The sequence below is a fragment of the Penicillium verhagenii genome, assembly GCF_028828195.1.
Source record: "Penicillium verhagenii strain IBT 33310 chromosome Unknown utg000007l_segment0_segment0, whole genome shotgun sequence".
In the NCBI taxonomy this organism is placed as follows: domain Eukaryota; kingdom Fungi; phylum Ascomycota; class Eurotiomycetes; order Eurotiales; family Aspergillaceae; genus Penicillium; species Penicillium verhagenii.
The window spans coordinates 27,783-51,530 of record NW_026643171.1 but is presented as its reverse complement, the minus strand read 5'-3'; the positions used below and the strand labels follow the sequence as shown (position 1 = coordinate 51,530).

Here is a 23,748-nt window from a genome sequence, read left to right as displayed (position 1 = left end):
AGTTAGTAGTTAGTTAGATGTAACATTTGAACCAGGCTACATAATAGGGCACACAGGATACATCTGGTTCTGAGGATAGCGAGACGGATTCTGTGGACTCGAGTTGTGAAATTTGTGATGGGCCTGCGACGCCTACTCCAGATGTCGTAGCCAGGTTTAGGCAGTTTTAATGTATTCATAACCTACAAAAGTAGGGTATTTTATAAGGACATCAGAAATAAGATACCATCAAAATAAATAATATATAGTAGAGTGGCAGAAAAAAAGAAAAGTTGGCAGAGAAGTAAGGCTGAAGCAATCTCCTTAGTAAAAAAGAATCCGACCTGTCTTGGACATCAATACAGGTGAACTCAAGTTTCTGTGGCAAAGTTCAATACCTAAATCTCAACAGTGCGCCACTGTATGTATTGACTTCATACCTGTCTAACTTATACTGCAGGAAACTAAACAAGGTACGTACATGAACAGTATGAAGATCGATTGGGTCCAGACCGCGATCAATCCAATCTTGTATGAAGTAACGATCTGGTTTTCACTACATATGCATGAGACTCGTTCCATGAAGGCTAAGATTTAGTCTGCAGAAGGGGTACATATGTTTCATGAGATACCATTTCATCCTTTCTTTTTCCGGGCCAAACCCCTGGCAGGACCATGAATGGATTAAAACAGAAAAAAAAAAAAAAAAAAAAAAAAAAAACTAGACCCTTCAATGTTTCTTCTCTTTAATAGTCACTACACATGGGTAGTACTATACACACATGTGCATGCATGTGCAGTAAAGACAGGTATGGCAATACCGTAATGATATGTCGGGACATTGATTCCCCATATATAGTATAATATGTGATTTCAACTTCGTTTTTTGATGTATCCAAACATTAGTATATACGTAGTTGAAATTAAAAACAATATTCGCCATACTTCATGGACATGTTCAAATTTGAGGCTATCCTGATTCCTCACCATGCAAATGAGAAGATCTTCGGCGTAAGATGGCCGGGCGGTAAGCGACTGCGAGGTCTCTGGTGACTCCTGAGTCCTGAGCGGTTGTGACCACGCCTTTGCGGCCGAATCCCCGTTTCTTTCCTTGCTGGTGAGGTAGATTCCATGACGGCTGTCGCAGAACGAACCACATTCTCTACGACATTATTTGCGTCGTCCAGAGAGTGTAAATCTCATCCCAGGCACTTTGAAGTTTGAATGAGGTAGATCTCGCCATTGGTCTTCGGGGCCCTAGTAACTAACCCGTGCAGTACATACCTGGTACCTACCTAGGTCTATGCCAGATGCCACATGGATGAGACTGGAGATTCCATTCGACCTCGATGGCTCAAGTGCTTAAGAAATATTATTGTGGATAGTACTAGTAGATACATGCTTTTCATAAGAGGCGGAGCTGAAATAGACAAGACGAAGGCGATGACCTTGAGAGCCATGTAAAATGTTTTGTAGGGTCGCTTCAGCAGAAAGGCAAGCCAAAAAAAGATATCAATGAAATCATCAGAGAGTGAAATCGCCATAGAAAATGCACAGGGCCTTACTGTGACCCTCCACGCAGTAGTGCATCACGGTAGCTTTACGCCCGTCTGGAACGTATTTTGCCATTTGCTGAACGTCCGAAGTTCGTGGCAAGTACAAAGCCATGTGCTGTGTAAATGCTGAATATTCCTTGAAAAGGGTTGCGAGAGAATATGGCTCCATGGTGCGCAAGTTGAATACCTCATCCGATCGATATCCAGGGCCTATCATGATTAGAAACGGCTTGATTGCCAAAATGGAGTGGAGGGGGGTGGTAAGATGAAAACGTGTAAGATGAGAACGTACCTCCCCAAGGAGGACTGGCAAAGATGACACTGTATGGCGCAAGATCTTTGAGTTGGTTTTTCAGGATTTCGAAGCAGTCTCCTTCGAACCAAGTGATCTTATCGTCGACGCCGTAGATCTTTGCGTTGTGCTTGGCGCATTGCAGGACGGCCGGGTTCTTTTCGATTGCATAGATTCTTTTCCATCGGCCAGATTTGGCAAACGCGATGGTATTACCACCTGCACCTGCAAAAGCATCGACCAGGATACATCGTTCAATGGGGGCTGACTTGGCAAGATCAGCTGCGATTTTACTAGTCTCCGAATTAGCGATATACACAAAAAATAAAGATGAAATGTCAAAATAGAGTGTTGTTCACCTACTTGGCAACAGGTTCCGGTGTCACTCCAAACCAAGCATCATCCGTCAGCCAGATGCCCTCATCGTACTTGGAGAAAATACGATAGCGTTGCGACCAATAACTGCAGAACCAATTAATACAGATTTTCAGAGGGATTGGACCAGGTGGCATATTACTTCTGAATATCCCATGGAACCTCATGAAGACTCTCGTAATGGTGAACCTCTGGGGGTGCCTCCTCTGAATCCTCCATTGCAAAGAGGTTGGATGCAGGTCTACAATACAAAAGGAAGCGTCACGGTAAGTTGTCCGATAACCGCGATAAGGGATAAGCGTGGTGATGTTTGTGATGTTTGCATTGCATGGGGCCAGCTCTCTCTCTCTCATGCCCGCGACAGCTTCATCTTAGACACCTCAGAGCAGACTCACTTCAGTTCGCTCCCAGTTCAGATCACCTCAATGTTTGGCGCACTCAATCGTTTTATCGGCCGGCTTGATGGCGAGCCCACTCAACAACCTCGGAATGGACCAAGTGACAACGCTTTCGGGTTTCAAGTGCTCCGCAACAAAGATCCCGAGCTACCTTTGGAGCCCTGGTTTGACTTCATCGTGGGAATAAATGGCCATCCCATAGTATGTAAACATGAGACTCGGACTGTTTGGATTATCTTACTAACTTACCCCTGTAGGAAGACCCGGACCCAAATCTATTTGCGACTGAAGTTCGCAATTGCGCCGGAACAAGCTTGACCCTAGAAGTCTGGAGCGCCAAGGTACGTGAACAAATGGCCTGTCTTTTTACTAAGAGGACATGCTCTGGCTAATCCATTGAAATTTGCGCAGGGCCAACGAACACATACCTATAACGTGCCGGTCCCCTCCACCAATCCATCCCTCGGCCTCGCCCTACAGCTTGCCCCTCTCAATTCCACTCAGAACATTTGGCATGTGCTTGCCATCCCCTCATCTCTGAGTCCCGCTTTCCGTGCAGGGCTTCTTCCCCATTCAGATTATATTATTGGAACACCAAGCGGGACATTGCGCGGGGAGTCCGCACTTGGGGAGTTAGTGGAAGACCACCTGGACCGTACACTGATCTTATGGGTCTACAACAGCGAATTTGATGTGGTTCGTGAAGTGGAGCTTATTCCCACTCGTGGATGGGGTGGTGAGGGTGCTGTTGGTGCCGAGTTGGGATATGGCGCCTTGCACCGGCTCCCCGTTGGGCTGGGGGAAGAGGTGGAAGGACCTGGTGAAGTCGTCTTTGAGACTCGCGAGGATGAAATTTCCTCGCCTATTGCCGAGTCAGCAGGCCCCGGGGCAGCTACTGGAGTCGTTGAAAACTTCTTGATACCCGCAAACATGGCATCTATCCCGCCGCTCGCGGGCCCAATGCAAGTTACTTCTCCTCCAGAGGGTCGATCACCCTCAAACCGCCGAGGTAAAGCACGCCATGGAGTGTCGCCGAATAATATGTTTGATGATTACTTTGCCGAGGGTGAGGAGAAGAGTCGAGAGCAGGATTTCGCGCCTTCACGAAAAGGAACCCCCCTTCCACCACCTCCTAGAGTCGGTATATCACCTCACACCACGGCCACGGCACCCGAATCTGGAGAGCCCGTGGAAGGATCACCGGGACCGACACAACCGGCATGAGCAATATACCCTGAAGAAGCGCGTTACATCTGGATATGTAAGAATCATTTCTGTCTTTAGCAATGATATATGTACTTTCACCTGGGCATTCGAACAATATTGAACCTTGGAACTTTGATCGGACCTTTAAAAGTTCGACGGATAAGATAATACAACACATTCATGGATGTGCACATGCGTATACGAGTTATGACAGGGCTTCGAACATTTCAAATGGTATCCCACTGGGCTATGTCGTACAGTAGTACGTACATAGTTCATGATACTACGTAGATACAGTGTACTAGTATGTACGTTGAGCGGGAAGACCGGATATGCAAAGTATTAAATTCAAATGAATGTATTGAATTTGACAGAAACCAGCATTGGGATCATTTGAATAATCAGATGTTGACTTTACTACTAGTAGGTTCGAGTGGTTCTGCAGTCCACTGTAGGTACTTGCTGAACTTACCGCCGATCTCCCGCCTTACTACTACTAGTACCTACCACCTGTGACCTTCCAACGCGCCAGGAGCCCGCGTCATACTATCTTTCCAGCCACAACCCCCTCCACATATCTTCTCCACAGTGCGATCTAGAGGATATTTCCGAAAATGTCCTTACGGCAGTCAGGATCAGGAAGAAACGACCGTTCGCGCTCACCACCATTCAGGCGCCCCCCGGGAGACAACCGAGAATGGCGCGACCGCCAGAACTCCGATCGAAGCCGGAACGATGATCGACAGCCAAACCGAAACATGCGTGATCAGATGCGCATCAACCAGCTGCAAGAAGATGAGCAGGTGCGGGAATGGGTTGCGCAGGAAGACGTCTTTGTGTTGAAACAGGCCAAGAAGAAGGCTGAGATCCGGGTGAAGGATGGTCGCGCAAAGCCGATCGACTGGCTAACGGTGACGCTTCGTGTGATCGATCCCACACGCGACCCATTGGACGACGAGATTGCAGACTCGGAGCTTGATGTGGTGGATCCTGATGGGGTATTTGAAGGATTGTCTCAGCCTCAGCTGCAAGAGCTAGAACATGAGATCGAGACGTTTGTGAAATTGGAGACGAATGCGCGCAATCGGGATTACTGGCAGGTATGGCAACCTCTCTGTTTATTTCAGTCCTTTGGACAATGTACCGAGCTGATCATCTCTCTACTTCCTCAGACCATGAAAGTCATCTGTCAAGACCGCCTGAAGACCAATGCGTTGGAGGGTCGGGCCCTCAACTCTGTCGCCGCTGATATCAACCGACTTCTGGGCCCAAAAACCTACGAACAATTACAAACTTTGGAGGTACAGGTGAAGCGAAAGTTGAACTCGAATGAGCCCATCGACACAGATTACTGGGAGGAATTGCTACGCAGCTTGACCGTCTGGAAGGCTCGTGCAAGATTGAGAAATGTTTACCAAGCGGTCATCGATGAACGCGTTCGTGAGCTAAGGAGTCAGCAGAAAGAGGAGGCTGAGTCGATCCGGGAGAAGTTGGCACCTCTGGCACCAGTCGTTACTGGGAATGAAAATCATGTAGACTTGGCCGAGTTTACGGGGCTAGATCCTGACCCGTTGCTTCAAGTGCGTGCAGAAGACAAAGGTCTTGAGATCATGGACGAGTCCATGTTTCTTCGACATGTTGCCCGTGAACGTCAGAAAATAATTCGCTTGGGATTTGTTCCTCTTCGACAGCGAACGGCCGAAAAGCCGACCATGGCCATCACTAATTCCGGGTCATCTAGCATGGCCGCCCCTGCCGTATCGACTCGCTTCTCGTCACTCCCCAACGACGATTTCTCACAAGCCACCAAGGCCTTGTACGAGCGAGAACTGGCCAAGGGGGTCAGTGAGAACGAGGAGATCTTCACCGGCGAAGAAGCTTTGAGCACAGCGGCACAGCCCTTATGGGCCAACAAGTACCGACCTCGAAAGCCTCGGTATTTCAACCGGGTTCAGATGGGTTATGAGTGGAACAAGTACAATCAGACTCACTACGACCATGACAACCCACCACCTAAGGTCGTGCAAGGTTACAAGTTCAACATCTTCTACCCTGACCTCATCGACAAGGCTAAAGCGCCAACGTATCGGATTGAGAGGGAAAATGGTCGCAAACGTGGTCAATCCTTTGCCGAGGCTGGCGAAGAAGACACCTGTTTGATACGATTTATGGCGGGTCCCCCTTATGAGGACATTGCCTTTCGAATCGTCGACAAGGAATGGGACTATAGTGCGAAGCGTGAGCGTGGATTCAAGAGCACATTTGACAAGGTATGTCTGGTTTCCCTCATTTCAAGGAATCAAGCTCTAATTCATCATCACTCTTTGTTTATACAGGGCATTCTGCAACTCCATTTCCAATTCAAGAGAGTGAGTAACCGTGATATTCTAACATTCCGCTATCACGAACGATCGCTAATTGATCATCCTAGATTTATTACCGAAAGTAAAACATTGGGACGACCTTTCCTTCCCATAATGGCAACATGGGTGCTATATCGAGATGGAGGATGAGTTTGTATGATGTATATCGTCTGAATTGGGGCATAACATAGTACATGCCTAGTCAATTCGGCATTATAGAAATCCATACCCGTGAAGCTCTCAGTCCGATTGCCTGGAACGAGATATCTTCTGTAGAAAAACAAAAACAAATTAAAGAGTAATGGCGTGGAAAGGTCAAGGGGAAAAAATACATGTTCGTCCGTGTCTACATGGTACTAGTACGGATTCAAGGCGTACTAGTAGATCAAGACCCTGACCGCCCAGTTGACGGGGCTCACCGCCCGAAAAATCTATGATCGTCACCTTGCATGGTATGGCTGACTCGTCTTGATCGCACACATGAAACAAAAATGAAGCGCAAGACAGATGAAACAGGCTCCCGGGCCAATGGACTCTCGGGTTCCAAAAAGCGTGCACTCTCTAGCCAAGAAGCCACTGTGCGCTTTCGTGATGGCTTGTTCGATACTGCGGAGCAGCAGAAATACACTGATGAATACGCTAAGTCGAGCCCGTACGTTTATATACATACCCCTTGAATGGCGTTCCATGAACCTGGGCTGGAACTGACTCAATTGGACTGGATTTAGCTACTACCATGGAGTGATTCACGAATTGATCGAACCGTCGCTGCTGCGATCCGTCCGCGAAGAGATTCAAGAGCAGGTGGACTTCACTGAGAAAGAGACCGACATCTATAAGATTTTCCAGTCAGGCGACCTGGCTAACTTGGATGGCCTCGACGATTCCTCGCTGTCTAAGCTGCCGTTTCTTCTGAAGCTCCGCGATGCGATGTACTCCGCCCGATTCAGGGAATACTTGTCTGCCGTGACTGGCTCTGGCAAGCTTAGTGGCCGCAAGACCGACATGGCTATCAATGTCTACACCGAAGGTTGTCATCTGCTGTGCCACGATGATGTCATTGGAAGTCGACGAGTGAGCTACATTCTCTACCTGACTGACCCTGATACCCCCTGGCAAGCGCAGTGGGGTGGGGCCCTGCGTCTTTACCCAACCAAGACTGAAAAAGATGTCAAAGGAGAGGCAGTCACGATCCCAAGCCCAGATTTCAGTCTCTCCATTCCACCAGCATTCAACCAACTCAGCTTCTTCACCGTTCAGCCCGGTGAGAGTTTCCATGATGTGGAGGAAGTGTACCACCACGGCGAAGGGGAGGACAAATCGAAGAAACGAGTTCGAATGGCCATCAGCGGATGGTTCCATATTCCCCAGGAGGGTGAGGACGGATATGAAGAAGGCCTCGAGGAGAAACTGGCCGAGCGCAGCAGTCTTGCCCAGCTCCAAGGTCGCGGTGACATTTACGATCTGCCTCAACCGCAGCCTGTATCATGGGAGGAACCCGAGGTGGAGGGCAAGGGCAAGGGAAAATTGGAGGAGCAGACCGAGGGGACCGAATTCAATGAAACCGATCTTGAATTCCTGGTGCAGTACCTCGCGCCGTCTTACTTGACACCGGACATTGCCGAAGAAATGTCCGAGGCTTTTGCTAACGAATCGTCACTCAGCCTTGAGCGCTTTCTCAATGAAAAGTTCGCTTCGCGCATCAGTGCATATATTGAGGACCAAGAAAGACAGACTCTGCCTGCCTCGTCAGAGGAGATCCAAAATCAGACCGAGTGGACTGTAGCTCGCCCGCCTCACAAGCATCGGTACCTGTACCAGCAACCCTCGGCGTATGATACATCGAATCCCATCAAAGAATTGCTCAACGTCGTCTTCCCGTCCCAGGCTTTCCGAAAATGGCTTGCTCTGATCACCGGCGTCGACCACCTTCATAGCCATAACTTCCTTGCCCGTCGCTTCCGTCGCGGTGCTGACTACACATTGGCCAGTGGTTACACTGGCGAGGAGCCGCGCTTAGAATTCACCCTCGGTCTGACTCCGACAACTGGATGGGAAAAGCAGGAGGACAACGAAGAGGATTCCGATGAGGATCATGAAAATGAAGAGGCACAGTCTTTATCGAAGCCTCAAGAGAAGGTTGAGGCCGAGCTTGCCGAGCATCCTTCCGTGGGTGGTTACGAGATCTACATGGCTGGTGACGACGATGACGACGAAGATGAGGAGAATGAAGAAAATGCAGACCAGGGGCCCCGGAAGAAGACCAAGGCGGATCCCGCTATCTACCGTTCTGCCGGCGCTGACGAGGATGATGGAATTCTCTTCAGCACCCAAGCCGGATGGAACCGACTCAGCATTGTGCTCCGTGACAGTGGCACATTGAAGTTCGTCAAGTACGTGAGTGCATCTGCCAAGGGAGACCGGTGGGATATCAGTGCAGATATTGGGGTTGAGTTTGAAGATGATGACGAAGAAGATGAGATGGAAGACGATGACGAATAGATAATCTTCGCTGGCTTCCAAGTGCTGTCGAAATATGTATAAATGATCTACTGTAGAACAGTAAAACCCTTTTCCAAGGTTGTTGCACATGTGCACATGAGCGCACCTGAGCATTCAAATGTTAGTACCTAGTACCAATACGTACAATCAATCAATCCAACCCTGCATAAACTTACTAGTTAGTCAAGTTCTAGGCAAACAATTATTTCCCCAGTCAACCGGTCTGGTCTGACAAATCGATTTACCTGGTCATATTTGAGATCTCAGAGCTTGGGGAAATCATGTTGGTTCCTGGGCCTGGGCGCCCCAATTGGATCTGCTCTTTCACTGACGTAGCCGCTGGTCTAGATTGTGAGCGGCCAAGCGCTAAGAAAGGACTGGCCCTGAGCCGCTCATTCACATTAACCCCACTCTACCCAAGTCATTCTCAAGAAAGCACTTGAGCTTTTTGATCCGACTCCATCTAACATGTTGATATATTCACTTCATCACCTTACATTCGATTCTTCAAGATGACATTCCGTCCAGAGAATATTCCTCTAGTCGCCCAAAGATTTTGGACATCTGACGAGTTACCCTCCTTTTGTTCCAACACACTGGCCTGTCCGCTGTCTGGAGGCCATTGTCAAGTTTACAAGCTTGGATTTTCTGATCAGACCACCTGGGCTGTGCGAATTCCAATACATGCACGAAATGCTCCTAAAGAGGTCGTCATAACTCAACTCCAATGCGAAATAGAAGTTCTGAAACGTCTTAATGTTAATGGATTCAACTGGGCTCCAAAACTTATTGGCTACGACCTGACCTATGATAATGAAGTCGGCTTCCCACTCACTATTTTCTCTTGGCTACCAGGTGATCCATTGGAATGGAATGATACTATACCTCTGCACCGATGTGACCGCGACAAAGTTTTGCAACAGATTATCCAGATTGTACTGCAACTAATTCAATGTACCAAAGTCAAAAGTAAGTATACTATGATGAAATATGATATTAATTACTTACAAGAAAAGTGGTATCTACTCTTGACTTCCTTACAGATGCGGTGGACCGAAAAATCATTCGGGTTTATCGGAATCAGTTACCAGAAATTTCACTAGAGGACTGCCTGATACTTCGAGCGTTACTCCCCGAGGTTATACATCAAAAATTACACCACGCTCCCTTCCTCATTTCACATGGCGATCTATCGAGCAATAATATTCTGGTAGACAGCAATCATAATATCACTGGGTAAGAGACCCTAAGACTTGAGAGAAATACCTACTTATACACTGTAGGATAATTGATTGGGGCTTTTCGACATATCATCCCTTCCCAATCGCCGCCGGTCTTCCACGATTTCTTATCATGGAGAATGAAGAAAGTTTGATTCCATCACCAGTTGCCCAGCAGGATCGAAGAAGCCTGGTCACGCATCTCAGTCAATGCAGTTGTGAATATGCGCCATTACTGGCTCTTATGTATGCCGCAGCAGATGTAGACTACAGGTGGATGGTGCTGGAAGCAGTTTTTAGTAAAGGAACTCACAAATGGTTGAAGGACCGTATGTGGTTCAAGAGTGGCTCCACCTTCCTGGTTGATCATGAAATTTTGGAGCGCGAAATGGAGGCATTTCTAAATGGTCGTGTAAATCTGAACGCGAATCTTACTAGAGAACAAATTGTCAATGTATGGCATGGAGGAGCGAAAACTAAATAATGAATGGAAAATAACTCCTAGAAACTACTGAGGAAGAACAAGCAAAGGAATGAATATGGAATATTGATTGTTCGAAGGAAGGAAGAAGCGAGACGCAGCCTGCAAACTGGAACTAAAAAGGGAAGCACTGACAAACTAACAGAAGCGAAGGAAACAAGCAGTGGAATGAATATGAATCTTGATTGTGTTCTAAGCTAGGAAGAAGAGAGAAGAGAGCCTGCTATCTATAAGGAAGAACAACAGGCGGTGGAAACCGGCAGAATCAGGGGAAACCGGAATCAGCCGGTGGAATCTGCATGGTCATGTGATTCCAAGAATAACGATGATCAATCAAAATCTTTTTGCAAGTGATGGCCCGATTTGCCAGTAGGGCACTAGAAGATAGCTGGTAGTATATCACAAGATTTTTTTTTTTTTTGAATTCATTCATGGATCTGTCAGGCTTTTGGCCCGATTTGCCAGTAGGGCACTATAAGATAGCTGGAATCACTATATCACAAGATGCATTATGCTGTTGTATGGTGTTGGGGACTGGCGGGTAGAAACAAACAAAACAAACGAACAAAACAAGCAAAGGATACAAACAAGCCTCACGTGATCATGTTGGGCATGCCATGTTGTTATGGTTGTAGCGCTCGGGCGGTGACCGAATGTGGTGGAGCGGGGATCCACCACGTGCTTAGAGCAACCTACATACGTATGTACTGGGTCCCGACTCGTTCTGCCGACTGATCGCTCAGTCCTAGCTCAGTGAGCCTTGTGACTTGTCCACTCATGTATCCCGTGGCTTGTTTCATGCTTCCTGGGAACGGTTCATCTCTTTTCTGAGGTCTTGACCAAGTGGGCCCGTAACAATTACCTACATTCGGTAGTAATTTAGTATTTTTGTAGTATCACAAACATAGGATTTTCCCGTACTGTATGTACTCCTAAATTGCTAAATTGTACCCAGAAGACTTCGAAGAAAGAATAGAAAGGAAAATAAGGTATCAGATGGATCCGCAGTCTCAAACTTGATTTGTCAAAGAGCCAAAATGGAACCGACAAGCTCAAAGATGAGAAACAATGTCTAGGACGTGTACTGCTTCTGCAGCAACTTGGCAATGGTAGTCAGCTGGATGTTACTGGTACCCTCGTAAATGGCACCAATTTTGCTGTCGCGGAACATCTTCTCGGCAATGCCCTCACGAACGAAACCCATGCCACCCATCCACTCAACCGCAGAGCCTGATACACGGCCTGCAACCTGCGAGGCATAGAGTTTGGCCATGGCGGCATCCTGAACAAAGTCTTGGCCAGCTTCCTTCTTACGCGCGGCGTTGTAAACGAGTGCCCGGGCGGCAGCGATTTCAGTGTAGGCCTGAGCGATTTGATGTTGCATGCCCTGGAAGTTTCCGATCAACTGACCAAACTGCTTGCGGTCATTCCAGACGTAGCTAGTATATATGAAGCACATTAGATAGCGGACAGAATACTTGGGAAACAGATGAACTCACCGAGCAGCATTTTCCCACGCGCCGAGAGCCAGGCCCGTCATCTGGGCAGCAATTCCAATACGACCCTCATTCAAGATATTGATAGCATACTTGTAGCCCTGACCTTCCTCGCCGAGAAGATTGCTCTTCGGAATCACGACGTCATCGAAGTTTAATACGCAGGTACTGCTGGCGCGGATACCAAGCTTCTTTTCCTTCTTCGCAATGGAGAAACCGGTGGTTCCTTTCTCGACGATAAAAGCTGTGATGCCCTTGTAACCCTGGCTAGGGTTCAGGTTGGCAAAAACGATGAAGATACCCGACTCCATAGCATTAGTAATCCACATCTTGGATCCATTCAGTTTGTATCCGTCTGCAGTCTTCTCCGCCTTGGTCTGTAGTGCAAATGCATCCGAACCGGACACAGGCTCAGAGAGGCAGAAAGAGCCGACGGTACCGGTGCTCAGCTTAGGGAGCCAGGTACGGTGAGATTGGGCATCACCGTATCGCATGATCGCCGTGTTGACAAGGGTATTGTGGACATCAACCATGACACTGACACTGGGATCGACACGTGCAAGTTCCTCGATCGCCACGATAGCAGCAGTGAAATTCATTCCGGCACCTCCGTATTCCTCGGGGATCTCGATGCCCATCAGACCTTGTTCGAAGAGCTGCTCTACCAGAACTGGATCCATGCTTTCAGCTTCATCCATGTCTCGGACCTTCGGAGCGATTTGCTCATTCGCGAACTTGGAGACCGAATCAGCCATCATTGATTCGATATCGGATAAATGGCTGATCGGGGTAGGGGTGAGGGACGAGAGGTCGGCATCCCGCCGACGGGGCGTGGTTGAGAAGGCATAGGAACTGTAATAAAAAGGACAAATAGCCTGATTAGCACATTGAGGAGGCAAGATCCCAACATCATGGATGGGAGGGCGGGTTTGAGGGGGGTTGGGTGAATGATAGTAAATACCTCTGGAGAGGGCGGCCAGTAGCCAAGCGTTTTGAGGATACGCGGACTGAGGGAACAGTACGCGACAAGGGCCGCAATGCACGAGAGATGGAGGCCATTGCTATAGAGACTGGAATGGTGAATGAGAAGAACGATGCAAGCAATCCAAAAAGAAATGAACGTGAAAGGGCGATCACAAGGGAAGCTAAGAGCCTCGGTTATCAGCGGCACTGGGGATTCGCGGGGAGTAAGATCCAGGTGGGGCTTATGGCTTTAACCTAGGCTATTTCCACCATTTGATCCGGGAACATGAAGGAGCAAGTGAACTTCAAAGACCTCAAAATAAGACAAAATTGAAGCAAAAAACTACAAACCTCTCAGCTCAAGATCTAAAAAAATACCACGGCAATCGGACGATGAGAAAATAATGTACTTGGAAATGCAAATTCTCGGGGGGTTAACAAGGGATATTATATGCAATGGGTCCGTTTTTTTGGAAACCGATGACTATGTACAAAGAGAGAGCTCTAGACAAAGAGAGAGAGAGAGAGAGAGTATTGAGAATTTCTATAAACAACCAACAGAAAGAGCCTCACGTCCGTGACCTGCGCGGATCAGTGGCATCCTGTCGTCGCCACTCGCGAGACTCCTTCGACCCCAAGCTACCCACTCCTCCTTCAAGGCGTCGCTCCCAGCCGCCTAGTCGAATGACAAGACAAGTGGCATTGTCACCTTCCTTGGTAACTTCGGTCGCAAAGCTGACAACATCACGGGCACCTTGTTCAGGGGTCCTGGCCTCTTTGATAATATCAACAACTTCTTGGTCAAGAAGCGTGCCGCTAATACCATCGGACATCATGACCAAGAAAGAGAACTCGGCGGCACCCATCTCGATACGATTCACTTCTGGCTCAGCGGAGACACCGATCCGCTTTGACTGTACGTCGCCAAAAGCGCGGGTGTTGGCGAGCCCACTCATACGCTCCTCACCAAAGGAGTCGGTGACGAACGTGGCTGCATAGCGGCGAAGACGACCAGCCTCGATGGGCGAGGATGGATGATGGTTGGCTGTCAAAGGAATAGCCTCACCGGTTGCGGTCGAGCAGAGCAGCACCTTGGTGTCCCCCACATGCGCAACAAGAAGACTGGAGGGACCAGCGGGGTGCCAAAAGGGGGTTGGACTGGGCGGGGATATCATAGCAACACTCCCAGTACTACCACCCTTGAACCGCGAGCGACCGCCAATCTTCGGGGTTCTGGTGAGGCTGGGCGAGTGGAGGATCTCGTCTTCGTTAAGTGGTTTCTCGGCCAGAGCCAGATCATCATCCCGTTTGGCTGCTTGGGCTTTGACAAAATCCAGATCGGCTCGTAAGAACGCATATTCCATGACCTCCTCGATGGAGACACGGTCGGCAGATGCGGAATCCTCGGATTCAACACCAAAGTACGAAAAATGAGGTGGCTTAAATCTTTTGAAATAGCCACCGACCAAGCGCCTCCAATTTGCCATTAGACTCTTCTCCAGCTCCCCAATCCGACGACGATTCCCCTCCTGCATCAGGGGCAACGAAGCGGAAGCATCAACGCCAGTCACCGATTGTTGATTTGGCTGCAGGCTCGACTTGAGCTCGAAATTGGCGGCAGCGTTTTGAATGTACTCATGCAAATAGTCTCTTAGAAATGCACTGCACTCCGCTCCTCCATGACCGTCAAAGATGCCAAAGTAGAAGATCTGGGGATCTCCGCTAGCGGTGTCTGCAGCGCGAGATTCCCGAGGTGAAGATGCCGAGTCCCGCTTGATCGTCAACGATGCTGGAGGCCGTTTGGCAAATGCCGGTATGTCAATCACGCCGGCCTGGTATGTATCCTCATTTGCTGGGCGAGTGCCGCGGGCGGTGACGGCACCGAAATGATGTTTTGCGCTGCGCAAGGGAATCCGTACCACAGTGGTTTCGCGGTCGACGAACGGTTGGAACGAGGTTGGCGAATGGGATGTCTCCCCTGTATGTGGGACTGACTCGGAGCGAGGGAGTTTATGAAAGGGTGAGGTCGGCCCCCGAGGGTCGGGGTGAAGTGATGACGACGGCAGATGAGTGACGAAATAGTCGCGGAATTGGGGGCACTTCTTAGGGATGGCGGGCGCATTCGAGGAGGCAGCTTCCGAGCTGTATTGTCGCAACCTTCGAGGGCGGGAGAGGGCTGCTAGATTGGAAGCGCATGGTCAGCAAAGAGGAGGAGCTCAAGGATGTTTCAGGGGATATGAGCGGGTTTGATAGGCACGTACTGTAACAGCCAGCCAAGGACCAGACCTGGCCTGTTACTTGCCTCGCTGAAGTGACAATCATGAATGGCCCATTGAACTCGAGAGGTGTGAGGATGAAAGAAGGGAACATCGGATTACGGGGGGGACATCGTGGGGGTAACCTTCTGGCCCGAGCGTCGGCAGATAAGGCGACACGTCCCGGCAGATCTATCAAAATCTGTTAGGATGGAATTGATGCTGTAATGTTGACACTGGATACTTCAATATTATCACTTGATGGCATTCAATCCGGAGAATTTCATCTGTTCTGTATACTAACGGTGAGTCCATTTGAACACTTGGGTATCATGCATTTTTTATTAGTACTGGTACTAGTATGTATACACTCTGCATGTTTCTGCCTTAAGGCATCAATTCAACCCCCCAGACCGATAAGACGATAAGCCCCGATTTTTTTTTCTTCCTCTTTCCCGTACGAGGGGCACCCCACATTCATTGATTAACTATGGCCGACGACGATTTTGAGACGGGTGACCTGTTCAAGGACCCTGAGGGGTTCTACCCTGAAGAAAAACAGCCCACATTTGCCGAGCACCGCATGCTGTCCGGACAGACGGTGCGCGTGCGGCTTGTGGGCGACCACCCACTCTACGTATGTCCTTCACCAAGGTCCAATTGATTTCTTCTAAGACTTACTGATTGAATTTTTTTTACCATATAGGGGAATTTGCTTTGGAACGCCGGTCGAACTAGCGCACATTATATCGAAGAACGGGCGGATTCGCTCATCCGCAACAAGGATGTCCTTGAGATCGGCGCCGCCGCAGGCGTCCCCAGCATTGTGAGTGCGATCCTAGGGGCTCGTACCACAGTGATGACCGACTATCCGGACCCGGACCTGGTGACAAATATGCAACATAATGCGGATCTGTCGGCGGATATGATTCCATCCCATTCCCGTCTCTATGTCGAGGGCTATGCGTGGGGCAAACCGGTGGAACCTCTACAAGCGCATATCCCTTCCTCCCAGGGTGGCATCCCTGCCACCTTTGACGTTTTGATCATGGCAGACGTGGTTTACAGCTGGCGCGAACATGCGAATCTTATTAAGACTATGCACATGACTTTGAAGAGGGATCCCAAGGCCGTGGCTTTGGTCATTTTCACTCCCTATCAGCCATGGTTGTTGCCGCAGACTGAGAAGTTCTTTCCGCTGGCGGAGTCGAGCGGTTTCACGGTGATCAAAATCTTTGAAAAGCTCATGGACGATGTGCTATTCGAAGATGATCCAGGTGTAAGTCCTCTTCCCGAACCTAAGTAATTGATAGAATACTAAACGTCCCACAGGATGAAAGACTTCGGCGCACGGTGTTTGGATATGAACTCCGGTGGGCACCAGACCAACTGGAGAAGGATGCTTGAAACCTTGGAGTTTGGTTGTGTTTTGGCATGATACCCTTGCATTTCATCAAGACAAAAGCTCAGAGTTATACAATTGATAGATGATGGGTGAGTGGTGGTTTCAGCGCTGCTGTCACTCTCTAGTTACGTATCGTTTTGGTGAACGGATTTGGAATATAGATGACTGAACTAGCCCGGGTGACGTAGTCGGGAGCATATCTCATATTTCTATTTTTCCGACTCAATTCCTGCATAGTATGGATGTATGAATGATGAATGCGTTGAAGGCGGGAAACATTGAAAGGGTCGGCCGCCAAATTCTCGACTTCAAATGTTTCTTCAAATGTTCTAATTGGCATTTGGCGGGCAGCCTACCTCTTTTGGAAATCGGGCCGCTTTCTTCGAACTATCCCGACAGCCCTACGTCAGACCAGTCCCGCAATTTACCCCATACATGCAGATATAAAAGATCCGTTAAATCCCCACGAAGACCTCCAGATGTCGTTTATATGTCTTTTCTCAAGGGCGACACCATGGTATCTCTTACAAATCTCTCAAAGTCTGCCATTCGCACAGCATCTACAGCAGCCGCAGGACAAACGACCAAGGCGGCTGGCGATATTTCATCGGTGTTTCCTAGCCTCCAGCCAGGGTATCAGCCGGAGCAGCTTCCGTCCCGATTTCAAGAACTAAGAGAAAGACTTTTTGAGAAAAATGGCCGGGCTTTGAAAGAAAGTTGGCAGAGGCTCCTTCCGAGTTTGGAAGGTGAAGTGGAGAAGATTAAGTCCAAAGGGAGCGATGCAAGTAGGATTATGAATAATTCAAAGCCAACGAGAACTAATGAGAAAAAAAAGATCATCCCGTCGGTAAATTATTCGGATATTGTTTCTTGCAAGGTCCCCGAGGCAACCTTGAAAGAGATACGCCACCGAGGTAGCGTGGTCATTCGAAACCTCGATTATAATAAAGGAGTTTAATCTAAACACACACTAACACACACCCACGTGACCCATTAAACCTAATCAGGATAGATTGATACCTGAATTTGCCTAATTCTGTCTTAGGCAGAAATATTTTCTGACCGCTTCTCTCACCGCCTTGAAATTTTTTTACTGCCTTATTAATACCGCCCTACTACCTTCTCACCGCCTTACCGCCTTATGCCCCAGGCACTAAAACTAGGCACTAAAACCCTCTTGAGTGACTGAGTCGAGTCCACTCTCGAGTCCACTCTCGAGTCCATTCTAATTTACGTACTAAATCCTACAATTTACATGCAGTTTCTTCTCGATAATAACGCTCAATAACAACGAACGCTTAACACTCCATAACAATGAACGCTCAACGCTCCATAACAACGAACAATGCATGTCCTGACTCCTGACCCCTTACTACTTAGTAGTATACAAATGAGTCATCTGAGGCATCAGTGATCACTTTCTGGCTCACTTATATGTGCAGTCTGACTCCTTTTTGCCATACCAGGACGTGTAGCCGGTGTAGGACGCTGTGCTGCCATACTAGGACGCTCTCTTCCCCGCCCTCTTCCACCACGGTCCACGGCCTCCACGGACCACGCCCTCCTGTAGGGCCCTCAACAACATATTCCTAAGCTGAAGCCTCACGCTGTGTTGATCGCTCAAAGGGTGTAAGTGCAATTGGGTCAACAGATGACTCACGACTCCTCATCTCTGTAGATTCCTCTTATACAATGTCAAGTGTAGTCTCCTGAGGCTGTTCCTGTGTAAGTAGGCTTTGAGACTGGGAGAACTCCTGTAATTCAGCACGACTAGGCTCTGAAGGCCTACCACGGCGAGTAATTAGCAGCGGGTTCTTAATAAGAAGCTCAGGTTGGATCTCAGGGGCTGTTCCTGCAACATAAAGATGCCAATGCTGGTGGTACAATTGATCTAGGAGAGAGTCACCTTGATCTTTATATGCCTTAATAACATACTAGTTACAAGGTACCCCCATGGTTGTTAGTGAGTCGCAATCACATTAAGGCGGAATCGGAGGCTTCTTCTCCCCTTCTGGAAGATATTTGTCATGCTGGATTTGAGTCAACTTTATCGCCTTTTGGCTTATCCGACATATAAGCAGTCGATACAGAGGCTCAACAATTGTAGGTTGTCTGATCTTTGCACTTGCAATTGAGGTCTTGATAAAATGAAGTTGGCGCTCAACAACATGCTCAAACCTTTGGAAGACTGTCAAAAGATCATTGGTTGACACACACAAATCCTGTTTAAGAAGCCAATGAGCGCCTTCACATCGTGAGGTTACTGTCTCTCCCAAATGGCAGTAACGGCGTGTAATATGGCGTAAGAATGCCTCAGGGCAGCTATTAATCCAGGAATGCTGGATATAATCAAGAACAGGGTCTGTCACGATGTCGCTCAAGGGAACGAAGTGAATCGATTTAGGTACGGTGTAACGAAAATTCTAGTATGAAGAGAGAAAGAAAAAGAACTAAGTCCCCAAGCTTCAGCAAGTGTTAAGCACTAACTCAGTAGTAGCTTGGTGAAGTATAGACCAGAGTGAGGATTGCAAGGATATGCTATTAGCAGTTTATGCCTGGTTGTCTGTAGACTAATCTCTAGGGTTCTATCCTTTCCCTGATCTTCCCTAGGTCTGTGTGGTCATCACGTGCTTACTTAGGAAAGCTAGTATGGCTGCCTTAGGGGCTAGGCTAGTATAGCTGCCTGAAGGGTCAGGCTAGCAGGGCTGCCTCTCCAGTCTATAAGATCCTCACTTCTACTAAGAAGCACCGTCCATAATATGCTAAGCCTTTTAAAGTGCTAAGGCCAAATCCAGAGGGTACTGGCTTCTGGCCTTTCATCCGACCTGTTCTACAGCGATGCCAGCTCAAATTCAGGCCACCAGAACCTTGGTTCACTCCGACTCAAATATTCATAGTGATGGTGGAAATTTCACCAAGAACCGCGTTCGACACCGAAATTGGCTATGCTCTCTGGACGTCCATAGACCAAATGCTGAAAATGCAGGAATTTCTTGACTCAAAGGAAGCTATCCTGGCGAAGATTGCTCATAAACTTCAAAGAGAAGTTATGGTGCAACCAACCTTGACAGGCTTTCTCCTTTTTATAGAGAAGATACAAAGCGGCTCAATACCGAAAGATGCATTTTGGAAATTATTGAAGTACATCGTGACTTGCAGTATGAAACTACGGGCTGGACTATCCACTCTACCACCCACCAGTTTTACGATTACACCGAGTCGGGGAATTTGTCAGACCTTTGTGATTTGTTCATTTGATTTTGTGTCTGCGTCCCATTTTGGAATGTTGCCTTCCAAATCGGCTGTATCTGAGCCCTTCCGATCGAGGCTGCAGCTGCTACCGAAATGCTAGATGATAAATTCGGGATACTCGAAGAGCATGATGCATTCTGGATCATTATTAATACCTAGAAGAACAAATGCCCAGACTAGCCGATTCGAAACCCTCCAAAAATAAGGCGTTTTTGATTCTATCTTTTTTTTCCCAACTATTTCAGCTGAACCAACTCCTAGAAACCAGAACACAATATCAATTTAGGAAAGTCAAGCTTCGTCCCCCAAGGTTAATTCACATCACCTAGCTCATGAATGGAAAGACCCTCATATCGTATTGCAAATCAATGGACGAATATATCCCGATGAGTTTGCTTGATCATATCCGCGCCCTTTTCAGCAACCATGTAAACGGAATTTTGAATTCGACAATCAGGAATGACGGGAATCACAGATGCATCAATGACCCGTAGGTTCTTGATTCCAAAAACACTGAGCGCAGGGTCTACGACCCCTTGCTCAATGCTCTTGGCCAAACGGGCAGTGCCACAGGGATGGAATGAAGTCTGGGAGCGATCTAACACCGTTCGCTTCATCAGATCATCCGAATGTAACGGCATTTCCCAAGGGTACTCATCAACAATGATATCCTTAAAACCTTCACCATTCTTCAGAATATCATAGCTGTATCTGATCCCCTCGCGGATTGCAATGATATCAAGATCATTATTAAAATAATTCAAGTTGATGTTGGCTTGCTGGAGAGGATCGGCGCTATTCAGTGTAACCTCACCAGGATCGGACACCGGGCGGACAAGATCAACCATCACGGTGATGTGGTCACCCTTGCTGGGAGTAGGGTAGTGCCACTGGAAGGCACTGCCAAATAGACAGACGAAGTCGAGCTCGAAATGAGGTTGATTATAAGGGCAGAAGGGGTCGACTCCACCGTTTGAAGCCTTAGCCTCTCGATATTCCGGACTTCTCTCGAGGTAATCATCAATGCGAGGGAATCCAACCATCTCCAAGAAACCCGATCCCATCGGTCCACCATGATCCTTGCTATAGCTCTTCATGGCTTGATCATGCTTAGCGCCCTTTCGCAAAACGTGGTCATCCATTCCATACCCGTCTTTGACACGAAGGACAAAGGGCACGCCGGGATGGTCAAGCAGATGTTGGCCAACATGGGGGGAGTTGACGATTGTATCGATGTTATGTTTTGCCAACTCCTTTGCTGGACCAATACCGCTCAGCATCAAAAGCTTAGGAGTCTCAAATACGCCTTCGGATACAATAACTTCACGCATAGCAAACAGATTTAGCTCCTTTCCGGAATCAGTGATAACCGTTACGCCCTTACAGACGCGATCCGCCGTATCGATGATAAGTTGCTTGGAATGGACTTCTGGTAGAATAGTGACATTTGGTTTGTCGATCACACAGAGAAAACTCCCCGAGCGTTGGCCTTTATAAATTGTGTTGACACTGTGTGTTAGGCCTCTCATCGTACCATCAAAGATATCTTCCGTGATAGGATGACCGGTGGACTCCCAAGCCTTAATGAGAAGTTCGCGGAAAGGCTTCATCTCAGGGATCAAGCGCGAATGAGAAATGGGGATAGGGCCATCCGTTCCAATCTTTTTGAGAATTTCGGGGTACACGTTGTCGTCATCATGGTAGGTAGCACATTTTCGCAGGTAATGAACAAGGTGATCCCACGTCCACTCCTTCCCTCCATACTCTTCCCACAGGTCATAGGTGCCTTTGGATCCAGGGGCCCATGTGAAATAGTTCAAGGATGAGCTACCGCCAAGGGCTTTACCGCGAGTGTTGGGCTTCTCCACACGCTCGTAGTCGTCACGCTTGACCATTGTGGTCTTGTAGGCCCAGTCATACTTGCTGTTGCGGAGCTCCATGGCCTCTGCGGGGGTCCTGATCTCCTCGATTTCGTGAGAATTTCCCACGCCGGCCTCAATAACCAAAATTTTGACGTTGGGATTTTCTGCAAGTCTACCGGCAACCAAGTTACCTGCAGTTCCCCCACCGACCACAATGAAGTCAAAGCGAGATCCGTCCTTGACCGTCATGGTAAAAATATAAAGATAGATAATCTCCTTGATTTGGATGTGCAATTTTTTTTAAAAATATTTTCCAGGTGATGCTTCTGACACCTGCTGTATACCTACCAAGACCATGATTTATATACGTAATTTCAGAAACACCTGCCGCCCACCCGTGAACCCACCGATTATTCACATAATCTACCTCCATGTGTGCAAAGGCAAAGAATCAATGATTCATTCAACAATATTGTATTTCATTACCCATGGATAATCTCGAAGTCTGATTTATACGGAGGTTGGTGTGCTCCAATCAAAAGTAACACAAATTCTTTGCTCAACCTTAGAATCAAGGTCAACTTTGATAACTCACCTAGACCTGATATTGCGTCACGGTCAGCTTCAACTCTGATTTGAGATTTTGTCTATACTTCCAGTGGTCGTCATACCTAGTAGGTAACCTCCAATTATGGCAGGGTAAATAGTTCCTACTAGTGGAATATAAGTCGGTCCTCGATCGTATTAACAATGTTTCCGGTGTTTCCTAGAGGGCTTGCTAACCATGGCTTGCTTAAGAAGATTGAGACTAATCTACAAAGATCTCTTAAATAGTTAGATTTTAACCGTCCCTAGCTGGCCGCTGAGCTCGCCACTCGACTTTTTGAATGAACTATCAAGTTGTTCTTCCAAGGTTTTCAATGCTCACTTTCTTGATTGATCCATGGATTATATGGGGGTTAAAATTACAGCTCCAGTTCAATATAAATGTATGGAAATTAGGTGTGGTGAACAATTGATATAATGTTTTCCGAAACCATCGCCATTGCCGTAAATGGTGAAGAAACTGAAGTGAAAGTGCACATTAATCCATGCCGGAACGCATGGAATATAGCTTCCAAGGTTCCTTGAAGTTTGGATGCTGGGATACATGAATTTTTCCTATTCCACTGCCATAAAAATTACACCTCGTTTTGACGGCCTTCCACATAGATTTGCCCTTGATTATCCATTAATATCCATATATTTCTCCCTCAAAAAGTAGTAACCAGATAGAGTTCCGTATTGTTAATTAACGTTAATTAACAGATGAATGGATGGAAGAAGAAATAGATCAAGGACTCTGATGTCTAGACTAGTTATATCCTCTACGATCTCAGTACCTTAGGATATAATTCCGAGGTTGCTGGAATCTGGACTCTGGAGCAACTTGAGACGACGAATGTCACGATGTCGCTCAAGGGAACGAAGTGAATCGGTTTAGGTACGGTGTAACTGAAAATTCTAGTGTGAAGAGAGAAAGAAAAAGAACTAAGTCCTCCTGCTCCAGCAAGCAGTCTTTATACAGTATTCCTCTTCTCCATTGCTGGCATTCTCCAGCATCAATGTCAAACGTTCAAACAAACAAACAATCAATCAATCAATCCTTAGGCATGCTATTCCTGAGCCTTGAGGCATCCAATGTAAGCCTTGTTCCAGAGGCAGCAGCAAAGTCAGCAGAGTTCGAAGTACATTGTGGTATCATCACAACGAAGGGCCCCGGCTCCCGGCCCATCCGGGGGCCGAGGTGACCTTCAACCTAGCCGAGTGTCTGGACTCTCGAGTCTCGCTGTCTATTGAATCATCCTTTTCCACTATCACGGGCCAATTCTCTCTTTTTTTATTGGGGGAAAAGTTTGGATCACTTCGCAATCAAGATCTTGAATCCATGATTTTCCAAAGGAAAACTCAGATTCTCAGAAGATGGTTCAAAAAGTCGGTCCCGACTCCCGAGTGTAAAACGTCATGGTCATGGAGGTCTCGGGCCAGTGGCCACCTAGCCCATCCGAGCCGGTGCACCCGGTTAGGTATCGAGCATAGCTTTCTGCTTTCGACACATCTGTACCAGTACCACCCGGCGACATATTCTTCAGATTTTGATGAG

General features: G+C 47.7%; 9 protein-coding genes across 9 annotated transcripts; 4 read left to right on the top strand and 5 right to left on the bottom strand.

Annotated features, from left to right (window-relative positions):
- Positions 1-1,503: 1,503 nt before the first annotated feature.
- On the bottom strand, positions 1,504-2,421 carry N7466_006688 (RNA methyltransferase; the record flags this gene model as incomplete). The annotated part of the gene is made up of 4 exons (XM_057166078.1): positions 1,504-1,745; positions 1,828-2,120; positions 2,191-2,289; positions 2,345-2,421. The coding sequence occupies 4 exons, from the start codon at positions 2,419-2,421 to the stop codon at positions 1,504-1,506; spliced, it is 711 nt and encodes a 236-aa protein (XP_057019119.1).
- Positions 2,422-2,627: 206 nt separating this feature from the next.
- N7466_006687 (uncharacterized protein) lies at positions 2,628-3,824 on the top strand (the record flags this gene model as incomplete). The annotated part of the gene is made up of 3 exons (XM_057166077.1): positions 2,628-2,801; positions 2,858-2,941; positions 3,012-3,824. 3 exons carry the CDS (start codon positions 2,628-2,630, stop codon positions 3,822-3,824), a joined length of 1,071 nt encoding a protein of 356 aa, XP_057019118.1.
- Positions 3,825-4,420: 596 nt separating this feature from the next.
- Positions 4,421-6,255, top strand: N7466_006686 (splicing factor cactin; the record flags this gene model as incomplete). Its single annotated transcript, XM_057166076.1, has 3 exons — positions 4,421-6,076; positions 6,143-6,175; positions 6,238-6,255. 3 exons carry the CDS (start codon positions 4,421-4,423, stop codon positions 6,253-6,255), a joined length of 1,707 nt encoding a protein of 568 aa, XP_057019117.1.
- A 405-nt stretch (positions 6,256-6,660) lies between these two features.
- N7466_006685 (oxidative DNA demethylase) lies at positions 6,661-8,671 on the top strand (the record flags this gene model as incomplete). Its single annotated transcript, XM_057166075.1, has 2 exons — positions 6,661-6,821; positions 6,898-8,671. The coding sequence occupies 2 exons, from the start codon at positions 6,661-6,663 to the stop codon at positions 8,669-8,671; spliced, it is 1,935 nt and encodes a 644-aa protein (XP_057019116.1).
- Positions 8,672-11,444: 2,773 nt separating this feature from the next.
- N7466_006684 (acyl-CoA dehydrogenase) lies at positions 11,445-12,927 on the bottom strand (the record flags this gene model as incomplete). Its single annotated transcript, XM_057166074.1, has 3 exons — positions 11,445-11,811; positions 11,872-12,720; positions 12,830-12,927. 3 exons carry the CDS (start codon positions 12,925-12,927, stop codon positions 11,445-11,447), a joined length of 1,314 nt encoding a protein of 437 aa, XP_057019115.1.
- Positions 12,928-13,400: 473 nt separating this feature from the next.
- Positions 13,401-15,201, bottom strand: ptcA (type 2C protein phosphatase PTC6; the record flags this gene model as incomplete). The annotated part of the gene is made up of 2 exons (XM_057166073.1): positions 13,401-15,010; positions 15,093-15,201. The coding sequence occupies 2 exons, from the start codon at positions 15,199-15,201 to the stop codon at positions 13,401-13,403; spliced, it is 1,719 nt and encodes a 572-aa protein (XP_057019114.1).
- A 375-nt stretch (positions 15,202-15,576) lies between these two features.
- Positions 15,577-16,493, top strand: efm7 (putative nicotinamide N-methyltransferase Nnt1; the record flags this gene model as incomplete). The annotated part of the gene is made up of 3 exons (XM_057166072.1): positions 15,577-15,723; positions 15,793-16,365; positions 16,419-16,493. 3 exons carry the CDS (start codon positions 15,577-15,579, stop codon positions 16,491-16,493), a joined length of 795 nt encoding a protein of 264 aa, XP_057019113.1.
- Positions 16,494-18,176: 1,683 nt separating this feature from the next.
- Positions 18,177-18,520, bottom strand: N7466_006681 (uncharacterized protein; the record flags this gene model as incomplete). The annotated part of the gene is made up of 2 exons (XM_057166071.1): positions 18,177-18,365; positions 18,470-18,520. 2 exons carry the CDS (start codon positions 18,518-18,520, stop codon positions 18,177-18,179), a joined length of 240 nt encoding a protein of 79 aa, XP_057019112.1.
- A 1,588-nt stretch (positions 18,521-20,108) lies between these two features.
- N7466_006680 (GMC family oxidoreductase) lies at positions 20,109-21,854 on the bottom strand (the record flags this gene model as incomplete). Its single annotated transcript, XM_057166070.1, has 1 exon — positions 20,109-21,854. The coding sequence occupies one exon, from the start codon at positions 21,852-21,854 to the stop codon at positions 20,109-20,111; it is 1,746 nt and encodes a 581-aa protein (XP_057019111.1).
- Positions 21,855-23,748: the final 1,894 nt, after the last annotated feature.